Below are 12,991 nucleotides of genomic sequence, written 5' to 3'. Positions count from 1 at the left end.
AATATATAGCATCCCATTATACATGAGAGAGCATCTTTTTTTTTTTTTAGAGAGAGAGAGAGAGAGAGAGAGAGAGAGCCAGGGAGAGGGGCAAAGGGAGAGAGAATCTTAAGCAGGCTGCATGCTCAACACAGAGCCAGACACGGGGCTTGATCCCCTGACCCTGGGATCATGACCTGAGCTGAAGTCAAGAGTTGGACACTCAACCGACTGAGCCACCCAGGTGTCCCAGAGAGATCCTCTTTACACATAAAAAAGTACATTTTTATTAGAAGTGCTGTTGAAAATCTGTCTCTTAAGGAGGTAGATTGAGCCAGTTATTTTTCCAGTAAGTTTATAGGTCCAGGGATGAATATTAGTTTTTCCAAGAACGAGACAGAGTTTGGACCTTTTGTAAGCACTGATGAACACTGTTCACATAAGAGGTAGAGAGAAGTACAAGGAGGTTTGTTCCGTCAGTGTCTCTCGGTTCTTTTAATTCCTGATAATTATCTAGCTTCAAAACAAAATATTTTAAATGACCTATTAGCTGACAACATAATTAATTAAATCCTCCTTAGATCACAGTGGAAGGAAATCAGAAACCACCTGACTTGTAGAAGGGTTTCTTGCCCCTTCCTCGGTAATAACCCATCTGTGGTAGAACTGACTTACTGTTTATCCCTCCTGGAGACTACTTTTATTTCCCAGGGTAATGCAACAGAGCAAGATTCAGAATGAGTGTGTGCGGGGAAACTTTGCTTTGTAAAGCTGGAGACAGCTGGTTACACAAGGGGAGAACCACAAGGCTGAACCACAAGGACTGTAGGCATGTGCTCAGGTCCAGCCCCATGGGAGTTGAATATCCTGATACTGAGTCCCTGAAAACCCTCCTTGCCCCCAGAGTTAGCTCTCACAAAGTCTCCTTGTCTGGAGACCTTACATCCCCTCTCCACCCCCTTCCCTTCCACTCTCTGTCCTATCACTGTTGCCTAAGAAGCTCTGGAATCTGTCCCAAGCTCTTTATCGTCTCTCCCACTCTGGCCCCCAGGATCTTATCTTACCTGAATGTCCACAATCACCCCCAACTCCTCTTTCTCCAGACCTAATCCGTTCCTCTCACACTGCAGCCAGAGAGAGAGCTTCCCCAAATGCAAATGAACCAGCTCTGGATTAAACTCCCAGCTCCCCGAAGCCCTCAGGAGACTGAGTAGAAGGACTTACCTCTCTAGTGGTCTCATCTTTTGTCCTGCTTCCCTCAAATCTACTCTGGTCAGAAGTAGCAGATTCCTGAGCACATGTACCTCTGGCCTTCTGGGTATTTTGCAACGTCACTACTGCTTACAAGATGGAGCTAGGCGGAGTCAGGACTTTTTGGTAAGGGTCTTTGTTTGGACCCTAGCTGTTTCCTCTTAATTTCTTTAAAGTGTCAATTTCCTTGGGGCGCCAGGGTGACTCAGTCGGTTAAGCCTCTGACATCGACTCAGGTCATGATCTCATGACTCAGGTCATGATCTCACAGTAGGTGGGTTTGAGCCCCGCATTGGGCTCTGTGCTGACAGATCAAAGCCTGGAGCCTGCTTTAGATTCTGTGTCTCCCTCGCTCTCTGCCCCTCCCCCGCTCGCACTCTGTCTCTCTCAAAAATAACCATTAAAATAATTTAAGTGTCCCTTTCCTTAACTGTAAAACAGAAATAATAATAGCACATATTTCATGGGGTTCTTCTACATATTATATATGTATTGCCTGGCATACAGTAGTGCTTGCATAATAAATGTGAACTGTTTATTATTATTCTTGCTATTTTTTGTATATATCCTTTTTATTTTTTTAATCTTTTATTTAAATTCCAGTTAGTTAATATGCAGCATAATATTAGTTTCAGGTGTACAATTGAGTGATTCAGCACTTACAAACAATATCCACTGCTCAACACAAGTGCCCTCCTTAATCCCCATCACCTTTTTTTTAGCTTGTTTTACTTTTTATTTTTTTAAATTTACGTCCAAATTAGTTAGCATATAGTGCAACAATGATTCCAGGAGTAGATTCCTTAGTGCCCCTTAACCATTTAGCCCATCCCCCCTCCCACAACCCCTCCCATAACCCTCAGTTTGTTCTCCATATTTATGAGTCTCTTCTGTTTTGTTCCCCTCCCTGTTTTTATATTATTTTTGTTTCCCTTCCCTTATGTTCATCTGTTTTGTCTCAAAGTCCTCATATGAGTGAAGTCATATGATTTTTGCCTTCCTCTGACTGACTAATTTCACTTAGCATAATACCCTCCAGTTCCATCCACGTGGTTGCAAATGGCAAGATTTCATTCTTTTTGATTGCCGAGTAATACTGCATCGTATATATATACCACATCTTCTTTATCCATTCGTCCATCGATGGACATTTGGGCTCTTTCCATACTTTGGCTATTGTTGATAATGCTCCTATAAACAAGGGGGTACATGTGTCCCTTCGAAACAGCACACCTGTATCCCTTTGGATAAATGCCAAGTAGTGCAATTGCTGGGCCGTAGGGTTATTGTTCTTGCTATTATTCTGGTCGCACTGAATTCTCTGTTAACCGTTCTGTTTTCCAGCCAGACCTCGAGCAACTAGAGTTTTAGGGATTGTGCTTATTTTGTGTATCCCATTGCTGAGGCCATAGCAGGAACTTCGTACTTATGAATAAAGTATTGCAGAGAGATAAATGAAAGACTAGCGCCCCGAAGGAGCAAACCTGACTTTAAAAATCTCTCTTTAGTACCCCTCACGTATATTATTTCACTGAATCCCTATGACACCCAAGGGGTAGGGGCTATTATTCCCATTCTGCAAATGTGGGTGTGTCTTCTGTAAGTCATTCGGCCTTTGGGGGTACAGAGCTCGTAGGAGGCCACATCCCGACCCAGGGAGCGGGGTGGATCGGGGCTGGGGGGACACAGATCCGAGGAATGCGACCCCGGAAAGAAGAGGTCACGGTCTCCTCCGGTTCGTTTAAAATTTGTCGCCATTCTGGCCGGCTCCGGACCCAAACCACACCCCTTTAGGAATCCCCGCCCCCTCTGCCGCCCTGCGCCTATCCGCCGCGAGCCAGGCTCCCGGCCAATCAGAAGAAGGGTTAGGCGGGCGCGGCCGTTCCGCGAGCCAATGGGTGGGGAGCCGGAGCGGGGCTTGCCCGGGCATGTGGGAGCTGCAGGCTGTCTGAGCACCACGTGCGGGCGGGAGGACAGACGCCGCACTTCAGGTGATCTCGGGACCCTGTTGGGGACGGCGGGCTGGGGCGGGCTGGCGCGGCGTGTTCCCGGCCGCAGGGCCCCGCGTGCGGTGTTCGCCCCCGGCCTGCGGCAAGGGCAAGGGGCGCCCGGTCGACCAGCTCTCGCGGCCCGGCGGGCGTGGAGGCCTGGCCCCGGGCGCAGCCTGTGCCCGGTCCCCGCCCTGCTCGGGGGTCCGGGGCCTGTGGGGGGTGGCTCTGGGCGCTGGGACTCGGCCTGGCAGGCTCGGCCCGGCCGCCGCGGCCAGCGAGTGACCGCCTTCCGAGTCCTTCCCTGGCAGAAGTCGGGCCTCCCCCGCGGGGGGAATCCTCAGGGATCGCGGGCGGCCGGGGCCGACCGTACGGGGCCCTCGGGCTCTCGTTTCCCTGCCGAGAACTTGGGAGCCCACGGGGATCTCAGCGAGCCACACTTGCTCAAATTCGGGCGATTATTCGTAGCAGGGCTTGGGGGTGGGGTCGCGCGCTCGGTGAAATACAGATTCTCAGGCGCCCTTCCCCAAAATGGCAGTTAGAATAGTGGGGGGGGGGGGGGCAGGTAGGCCTGGGAATAGGCGTTTTAAACAGACGTTCTAACTGCTTTTGGGGAAGCCCCAAGCCTAGTTCAACCCTTGGTTTTAATAAACTCTCCTTTTGTGGCGAGGGGATGGTGACTCGGTCCAGGTCGTCTAGCTTTTAATGCCCCAGCGCTAAGTGGGCCCGCACCGGCCCTGTCTTCCTGATCTGCCAGCAGGTTGGTAGCCCCCTCCGCGATTGGGACTTTGTGGTTCCTTTGAGGCCTTGGCTCTGAGGCCTCTGCTGCTGGGGTGCTGGGGTCCTTCCCTTAGGCCACAAGGCTCCCTAACCCCTGCAACAAGAAGGCCCTGTGGCTGCCGAGCCCCGAAGAGCTGGTTCCAGACTGGAGGGGGATTGGACCTTGTCTTTACTGAAACAGTTGTGTTATTTGAGCAAAACTTGTCTCCGGCCTGGCTGAGCTCCCATCGGGGGCCCAGGATAGGGGAGGCAAGTCCTAGATAATTAATCGTTGTCTCCGACAGGTCAGCAAGGTCCCGGCATTTGGAAGAGGGCTGCCTCCACCTCTTGAAGCACGAGGCCACTTTTTCTCAGGCAACTTCAATTTCTGGTTTCTTTGAAACCATCTTGCCAGTAAGGGTCAGGGAAGCCACTCCTGACCTGCAGGGCCCTGAGCCCTTTCAGAAGGGAGAGGGCCCTCCTCCCCCCAACAGAGGTCAGTTCCTAGCAGCATCGGAGTTTGTCCTCCTAGGTCCCGTTCTCCCCATTGCCGGGCTGAGGCAAATTGAGGTTCTGTGTTTGTCGGCTCTCCTATGTGACTTGTCGAGATGAAGAAGCAGATTATGGCTAAGTGCACGTCTAAAAGGGAGAAGGCTTCTTGGGGAGTAGATGAGCAAGCCAGAGGGACGATGAGTCAGGATGGGGCACCGTGCCTTGCCCTGGCCCCGCGTCGCGGAGTAGCACTCCTCCCCACGCCTCTTAAATCTCTGCTCCTGTTCAGACTCTTCTCCAGAGCTCCTCCTATAAGGCAGTCGTGCTCCTGTTCCTGCATCAATCCCTGGACGGAGCCCATGCTTTCAGCACCTTCCAGACACAGTTCTCTCTCGCCCTGCACCGTCTCCTCACCCCCTACCTCCTTTTCACTTGCTGCACCGCCTCCTTGCCCTCTCACAGTGGATGTACTCTGCCTGCTGGACTTCGTGTCTGCATTTTCTCTGGATGCCCTCCCCTTTCTGTACTCCTGGCAGACTTTCCTGAAACTCTTCAAAATGTGCTTCCACTGCCAGGCTGCACTAACCCAGCGCTTCTGTCTGTCCAGTACTTGGCCCGGTGAGTCACCTTGGCCAGGCCAGCCTGTCCTTAGTTCACCTCTCCCATCCCTGAGCCCACCCTGGTGGGTGTCTGGCTGCCTGTCTCCTTGCCACACCGGGAGCTCCCTGAGTTCCCAGTCACCTCCAGCTCCGGCATCCCCACGGTCTGGCAGATAGCAGGCCCGGCTCCAGCTCCCTTCACGCACTTCTGAAGAGGACCTGCTATATGCTGGGGCCTGGGCTGGCTGATGGGGAAGGAGCAGAGACACACAAGGCTCTGTGCCTGCCTTTCAAGCACTTTGAGCTGGACCGTATGTAACTACGGCCTGAAAGTGTAGCGGATTCTTCTCTGGTTGTGCTGTTAGGAGTAGAGGGATGACTTTCTTTGCTCCCCAGCTAGACTGTAACTGTCTGGGTTTAGGGCTACTGTGCAGTATTTCAGTGACTTCCCTGGGTGCTCTGGGACTCCCTCAGTCGATCAGCAGAGATCAGCCTGGGGCCACCAGCTTAGGGTAGGGCCACCGAAGTGTACGATAGCCTTCTCAGAGTGGGGACAGAAGGTTGAGTAGTAGAAAGGGGGGAGGGACAGTTCCCCCAGCTGTGATTTACCCACCAGCGTCATCGTCTGCTCACGGGCCCCTCTTCCTTCCCCAACCCTGGGCTCCTTTCCTTTCAGGCCCTTGCACCAAACGTGGCCACTAATTTGTCTCCCTGTCACCTCGAGGGTTACTGTTTTTCCTTCACTTAGATTTAATCTCTTCTGGCAAGTCTTCCAGAATCATCCTCAGCATGTTCTGCTTCCCTGGCACTTCTGACCCAGCCCTGCACACACCCTGTGCTTTGTCCCTGTCTCTGCAGTGAGATGAAACTTCTTGGAGCCCGGTTGGGACCCCAGGGAGCCTCAGGCGGCCCAGTGGAATGAAGGGCTGCTCCAGCAGGACTTCCTGAAAGATGTAGACAGGACAGGGGACGTATGTGAGGGGGACTGGAGGCAAGAGGAAGGCCTGTGGCTGGGGATGGGCAGTGAGTCCAGGCTGAGGCAGCTTTGACCTTGGAAGAGTTCGTTACCAACCAGGAGAAGAGGCTTAACCTCTCTGGGGGAGAGGTACCTCGGTAGCTCAGTTGGTTAAGCATCTGACGCTCGATTTGGCTCAGGTCATGATCTCCCGTTTCTTGAGTTCAAGCGTCGGGCTCTGTGCTGACAGTGCGGGGCCTGCTTGGGATTCTCTCTCCCTGTCTCTCTGCCCCTCTCCCTCTCGTGTGCGCGCACGCTCTCTAAATAAATAAATAAACGTACAAGAAAAACCTCTCTGGGGGAAAGGAAGCAGGTAGTTATTGAGCCCCTACTGTATACGGTGTATGCAGATCATAGCACACGTGTGTCGTGTCTTCAACAGGAAAGGTGGTAGGGCCATTTCGCATGCAAGCCGCCTGAAGCTCAGCAGAGCTCCGTCCGGAGCGGAGTTAAATCCTGCTCTGCCTGCTTGAAAGTCCTGGTTTTCTGGTCTGTTAACAATGTACCAGCTGACTTAGCAGGTGAGGTGAAGCTCTCCGAGCTAGGTCCCCCCTAGGTCCCCCGCTCTTGGGCGGCTGCTGGCCTTGTTGCATGGGATTTGCAGCCCCCTGTGAACTGCAGGCCTTTCTGGTGTTCAGTGATGGAGAGCTTGGGGCCCCGGAGGCCTGCAGACACTGCTGCTCAGGGCCTTTTCCGTTTCCGCTTTGTAAGCTGAGCAGGTTTACCATCACGCTGCTACCCACAGCCTATGGTGACCTCACAACGTGCCCAGCTGTTGAAAAATGTTTGCGCGTGCTCTTGTGATTTGTGAAGTAGAAAGTCATTTAATAGATTACCATATTTTGGGGGCACTTGGGTGGCTCAGTCGGTTAAGCATCCAACTTTTGATTTCGGTTCAGGTCATGATCTCACAGTTTGTGGGTTCGAGCCCTGTGTTGAACGGCTTTGTGCTGACAGCACTGAACCTGCTTGGGATTATCTGTCTCCCTTTCTCTCTGTCCCTCTCCTGCTCATGCTCTCTTTCTCTCAAAATAAATAAATAAACAGTAAAAACAAAACAAACAACTGGGATTATACACACACACACACACACACTATTTTTGGAACCCTTATTTTTCTCAAAAGTATACCTTTCTTAACAAATTTTAAGTTTGTTTTTAAGACAGAGCATGAATGGTGGAGGAGGGGTAAAGAGAGAGAGGGAGAGACAGAATCGGGGGCAGGCTCCTCTGAGCTGTCGGTGCAGAGCCCGATGCAGGGCTCGGCTCGCAAACCTTGAGATCATGACCTGAGCTGAAGTCAGATGCTGAACCAACTGAGCCACCAGGGCGCTCCTAGCTTTCTACAAATTTTTGATGCCAATGCTTACTGGAGGTAAGCTATGGCTTGGCAGTTGAGACCTTGGACCCTGGGTCCATATCAGTTCTTGTCTCTTATTAATTGAGCAGGTTACTTAGTCTCTCTGCTTCAGTTCTCTTGCCTGTGATTACGAGGATAATAATACTTGTTCGGGTTGTTGGGAATATTTAGCGATTCCCTGTAAAGTACTCAGTACCGTGATTTGCATGTGGGGTTGACCTGAGTGCATTGCTTATTCGTAAAGGTCTTCGACTCGGCCTGGGAGCCTGAGACAGCACAGGGCTGTAGGGCAGCCCGGCAGAGGGGCCCAGTTCTCACCCACCCCCTCTGCCCCTTGTGTTCTTTCTGCAGAGCGCTGCCCCGCTGGCACGTTGCCTCCCGGGCCTCGCTGGACCCCGGCGGTGAGCTTATTGGGATGGTACCCCGGGAAGGCCCTGAGTCCGCCCAGCGCCTGTGCCCTTCCCTGGCTGGCCTGAATGCCAAGGATGTGCTTCGGAGAAAGCACAAGACGAGGAGCCGACAGCACCAGCGATTCATGGCCCGGAAGGCCTTGCTGCAGGTGCAGGGACTGCTGAGCACGCCCGCAGGGCCGGGATCCTCCCCACTGCTCGCACGGCCGGAGGCGCTGCCGGGCTCTGAAGCCACCAGCAGCAGGATGCAGCGTCCAAGGAATGAATCTGGAGGTGCCTCGTGCAGCCGAAAGCCCACGCCCAGGGAATCCACAGCGCCCTGGCCCAGCAAGTGCGTGGCTATCGACTGCGAGATGGTGGGCACGGGGCCCCGCGGGCGGGTGAGTGAGCTGGCCCGCTGCTCTGTGGTGAGTTACCACGGCGACGTCCTCTACGATAAGTACATCCGGCCGGAGATGCCCATCGTGGACTACCGTACTCGCTGGAGTGGCATCACTCGGCAGCACATGCGCACAGCCATCCCCTTCCAGGTGGCCCAGAAAGAGGTGAGGGCAGAGGTGGGGGCTTGTGTGATGGCTGATGGCCAGCGAAGGGCAGCCCTGGGTTTGAGCCACCACTTAGCCGGTGGAAACAAAAGACTTCGGGGAAGTTACTTAACTTGCCTACACTGTGGCTTCCTTCTGCAAAGAATCCTGTGCCAGCAGGAAGGGGTTGCTCGTACTGAGGAGTTAGAAGATGGACCCCATGTGTGCCTTCCCTTCATGCTCCAAACCACTCGTGGGGAGAGCACCTGTACCGGGGACAGAGCTGAAGTAGGCCCTGGGTCGTAGTAACTGGGAGGGCCTGGGTTCAGACTGGAGGCAGCTTAGCTGACTGGAGCTCGTGGCTCCCCCCCCCACCCCACCCCACCCCACCCCACCCCACCCCCCAGCATGCTGCCACCCCTCGGCGGGATCCGGGCATCAGCGGTGAGGCTGGCAGCGTGACCATGGGGACTTCCCACCTCCCTTCTCCGCTCCCAGATCCTCAAGCTCCTGAAGGGCAAGGTGGTGGTGGGGCACGCGCTACACAACGACTTCCAGGCCCTCAAGTACGTCCACCCTCGGAGCCAGACCCGGGACACCACCTACGTGCCCAACCTGCTCCAGCGACCTGGCCTCCATACGCGCACCCGGGTCTCTCTGAAGGACTTGGCCCTGCAGCTGCTGCACAAGAAGATCCAGGTACATGGCACGGGAGCAGGTGGCCGGTGGCCGCAGTGAGCGGGGGCCCCAGCTGGGGCTGTGCCTCCAGGCTCCGGTCCCGCTTCCTCCCCCGTCCAGGGCACACGGGTAAAGCGCGGGCTGTCGCGTCTGCAGGCAGCCCCGGGGTGCTCTCTCCCCCGTCCTTCCCCGGTGTCCACGCTCTTGCAGGCTGCTTGCTGTCTTCCAGATCCGCCCCCTGCCCACCTCCACTCTGTCACCATGCATGTTGCATGTAGAGCTCCCATCGCGCAGCTGGAGAGCTGGATGGAGCCTTCCTCAGGGGCGGCCAGTGACCCTCGCTCCCACTGCCCTCCGCGTTTCCCCACCTGCCCTCCAGGCCTTTGAAGGCGGAGGTCTTTAGCGGGTGTAGATCTGAGGACGAGGGCTCAGCGGAGCGGGGTGGCATGGGGCCCGTGCGATGGCTGAGCTTTTCTGTCTGAGCGGCACCCTCGCCCTCCGCCCAGTCCCGAGCTGCGCGCAGCCGCTCGGAGAGTACGCTTTCGGGGCCCGCGGGCAGTGACGGGGACTGTCGTCCGCAGGCTGGCCGTCACGGCCACTCGTCGGTGGAAGACGCCATGACGGCCATGGAGCTCTACCGGCTGGTCGAGGTGCAGTGGGAGCAGCAGGAGGCCAGCAGCCTCCCCGCCTGCCCGGAGGACCGGGAGCCCGACAGCGGCACAGACACGGAGCAGTACATGGAGGACCGGTACTGGCCGGAGGACCTGGCCCAGGGCCCCAGCGGAGGAGCGGGGGATGCACAGGACAGAGGCGAGTGAGGCCAGGGAGGCTCCCGGGTGGCCTCCGAGGGCGGCGAGTGGTGTGTGGGGGCCAGGCGAGCCCCGGGCACCGCGTCCTGGGCGGGACGGGGTGCCGCTAGCCCGCTGCCGGCACCCGGGGGTTGGGACCACCGGTCCTCCTGGCTCCCTCTGCCCACGGCGCGGCCCTCCCCTCCCCAGGGCTACTGCGGGCACTTTGTCCCCACCCCTGTGGTCGCTAATGGTGCTTCATCATAGACACCGTGAAAACGTCAGGTGGGCAAGCTGTGAGGACCCAGCCCGAGGAGGGACTGTGCCACAGACGGTCCTGGCTGTCACTGGCCTTCCCCGCCCCCAGGCTGCGCTGTCTATAGGGATGACGTCTCCTCCTTGGGGTGTTAGTTCAGCTCAGTGACTTGGTAAAGCCCTCTTGTTGTCCTCTGCCCCGTCCTCCACAGGCACGTCAGGTTCAGAAGGAGTATGCCCTGAATCTGTAGAGTGAAGGCCACTCTACGGGGCCCTCCTTCGCTTTCTCTCGGAACTGGAACTCCGGCTGTAGCCGTAGTGGGAACCCAGCGCGAGGCTACGATGGCATGGCAGGGCTCTCAGGCTCATGGGGTATTGGCACCAGAAGTCACCAGGCACTGGTGGGAGGACGAAAGCCGATAGGCTTTGGGTGGGGAGTGTGGCATACTAATTTTGACCCAAATCAGGCATTTCTCCTGCCCATGCAGCACGAGGCTCCCTTAAGCACAAGCCTGAGGAACAAGACGGCAGCTTGAATCCCGGGACCCCTGTGCAGAACCGCACCCAAGGGACCTTATTTATCGAGAGCAAGGCCAGCGGTGTGCCGGGGAGCAGAGTGGGTGTCCCCCGGGGATAGGGCCGGGCAGTGGCGGCCGTGCAGTGCACCCGCACCCGGGCTGGGGTCCCCTCAGGGACTTTGATCCACAGTCATTGTGGTTATTGGGTTTTCTCCAAATTTCTAGAACTGCTCTCTGTCAGGATTTCATCTCCCACCCTTCTTTCCTTGTTTCCTAAGGGGCAGTTTGGGGGTATTGAGGTTCAACCAAGAGCTCAGGTCCACACAGACCGTTGAGCCCCATCTTGGCTTGCCACTTAATAGCTTTGAGACCTCAAGTCTTTGACCTCACTCTTGAGCCCGTTTCCTTGTCTGTAAAATGGGGATAATGATATAACCTACCTCACAGAACTGTCACGGGGGGACGCTAAGTGCTTAGTGCAGTGCCTGGCACTTCACAAGCCCAGGTCGGTGGGAGCAGCTATTTTTTCTTCAAGGGTCACTGTCAGCCTCTTCTGGGTCACACCTGAACACGCCCCTTGGCTTGAGTGGCTTCGGCCCAGACGGGGACTGTCCTTCCTTGCTTAGCTGTTCCAGCAGGTGGGGCACCGGGCCAGCTGTGGACACAACCTGGAGGTGCTGGGTTCTCCCTGCGGCCGTGTGACCTGTGTATACTCCGCGTCCCTCTGTGTGCAGGAAGCTGACGATGGTTTCTGTGTCCATCTGGGCCAAGCAGCAGGGCCAGGAGCTGAGAGACGCTGCTGAAACCACACTACTTTGAACTTGTCTGTCACCAGCTCCCTCGCCGTCTGCAGAGTGGGGAGCTGGCTGAGGCGCTGACCTCTGCTGGCCTGGCTCCAGGGCTTTGTTCTGGAGTCCTTAATAGTCTGTAGCTGGCGCCAGACTCCCAGCTGGGGCGTAGCTTCGATTCTTGGGGCTGTGGGTTGAAGAAAGATGGAGCTGTTACCAGCAGGGAAATGTACTGGCTTTAAAATCAGCTTTGTTGTAAAACCAATTGTTCTGGAATAAAACTCCGCGAGAAACGTGGATGAAGTGGCCCTTTCTGAATTCTCCGACTGGGGTGGGAGGGTGGCTTGGTGGAGAGACCGGGAGGTGTGGGAGCACTGCGTCTTGCTGGGTGCTTTGGCATTTGAGGTGGGGGCTTTCCAGATGATGCTTTGGGATGTGGCAAGAACATTCTAAAGCTACAGAATTTATGTCTTTCAAATACTTTGTTGAGCTTATTTATTTTGAGAGAGAGAGAGAGAGAGAGAGAGAGAGAGAGCATGAGCTGGGGAGGGACAGAGAGGGAGAGAGGGAGAATTCAAGCAGCCAAGCAGGTTCCGTGCTGTCAGTGCAGATCCCGACGTGGGGCTTGATTTCATGAACTGTGAGGTGATGATCTGAGCCAAAACCAAGAGTCGGACGCTTCACCGACTGAGCCCCCAGGCGCCCCTATTTTTTAAAATTTTATCACTGCCCTATTGTAGAGCATAAAGTTTATTTAATTTGCTTCTGCTGAAGCTGTGTACTCACTTTTTTAAGACAATTTTTGGTTTTGATTGTGATTAAATACACATAACATAAAATTTACCATCTTCACCATTTCTAGGTGCACAGCTCAGTGGTGTTACGTATATTTACATCGTTGTACAATCTCCAGAGCTTTTTCATCTTGCAAAACTGAAACTGCTCATTTCACACTTAACTCCCCATTCCCTCCTCCCCCCCGCCCCTGGCAATTGCCATTCTGCCTTCTGTTTCTATGAATTTTTTTTTTTTACTAAAAAAAATTTATTTTAATGTTTATTTTTGAGAGAGAGAGAGAGAGAGAGAATCTGAAGCAGGCTCCAGGCTCTGAACTGTCAGCACAGAGCCCGACGCGGGGCTCAAACCCACGAGCCACAAGATCATGACCTGAGCCGAAGTCGACACTCAACCGACTGGGTGACCCAGGCACCCCTGTTGCTATGATGTTTACTAGATGCCTCATCGAAGTAGAATCGTCCAGTATTTGTCTTTGTGATTAGCTTATTTCACTTAGTGTAAGGTCCTCCAAGTTCATTCATGTTTAGTATGCAGGAGGATCTCCTTCCTTTCTTTAAGGCTGAATAATCATTTGGGTGCATATACCTCATTTTGGTTATCCAGTCACCCCTCAGTGAATACTTGGCTTTCTTCCCCTGCTTAGTTGTAACATTGCTGTGAACACAGGTGTGCAATGTCTCTTTGGAATCTGCTTTCAGTGCTTTGGGGTGTATACCTGTAAGTAAGATTGCTGGATCGTATCATAGTTCTGTATCTAATATTTTGAGGAACGGCCACACTATTTTCCACG

The 12,991-nt window shown here is 54.5% G+C and overlaps 1 protein-coding gene across 5 annotated transcripts; it reads left to right on the top strand.

The window, feature by feature from the left end:
- The first annotated feature begins 3,115 nt into the window (after nucleotides 1-3,115).
- On the top strand, nucleotides 3,116-11,700 carry AEN (apoptosis enhancing nuclease). 5 transcript variants are annotated; one of them, XM_040493701.1, is made up of 5 exons: nucleotides 3,128-3,221; nucleotides 4,283-4,473; nucleotides 7,794-8,397; nucleotides 8,875-9,075; nucleotides 9,636-11,700. In XM_040493701.1, the coding sequence occupies exons 3-5, from the start codon at nucleotides 7,858-7,860 to the stop codon at nucleotides 9,870-9,872; spliced, it is 978 nt and encodes a 325-aa protein (XP_040349635.1). In that variant the 5' UTR covers nucleotides 3,128-3,221; nucleotides 4,283-4,473; nucleotides 7,794-7,857; the 3' UTR covers nucleotides 9,873-11,700. The 5 variants fall into 5 exon arrangements, with proteins under 5 accessions (XP_040349633.1, XP_040349635.1, XP_040349634.1 ...); XM_040493700.1 differs by lacking the exon at nucleotides 3,128-3,221 and adding an exon at nucleotides 6,466-6,604 and having other exon boundaries at nucleotides 3,252-4,473; XM_040493699.1 differs by lacking the exon at nucleotides 4,283-4,473 and having other exon boundaries at nucleotides 3,116-3,221.
- Nucleotides 11,701-12,991: the final 1,291 nt, after the last annotated feature.

The sequence above is a fragment of the Herpailurus yagouaroundi genome, unplaced genomic scaffold (assembly GCF_014898765.1).
Source record: "Herpailurus yagouaroundi ecotype Mexico unplaced genomic scaffold, PumYag 185, whole genome shotgun sequence".
Classification (NCBI taxonomy): Eukaryota; Metazoa; Chordata; class Mammalia; order Carnivora; family Felidae; genus Herpailurus; species Herpailurus yagouaroundi.
This window is presented reverse-complemented; position numbering and strand designations above follow the sequence as displayed.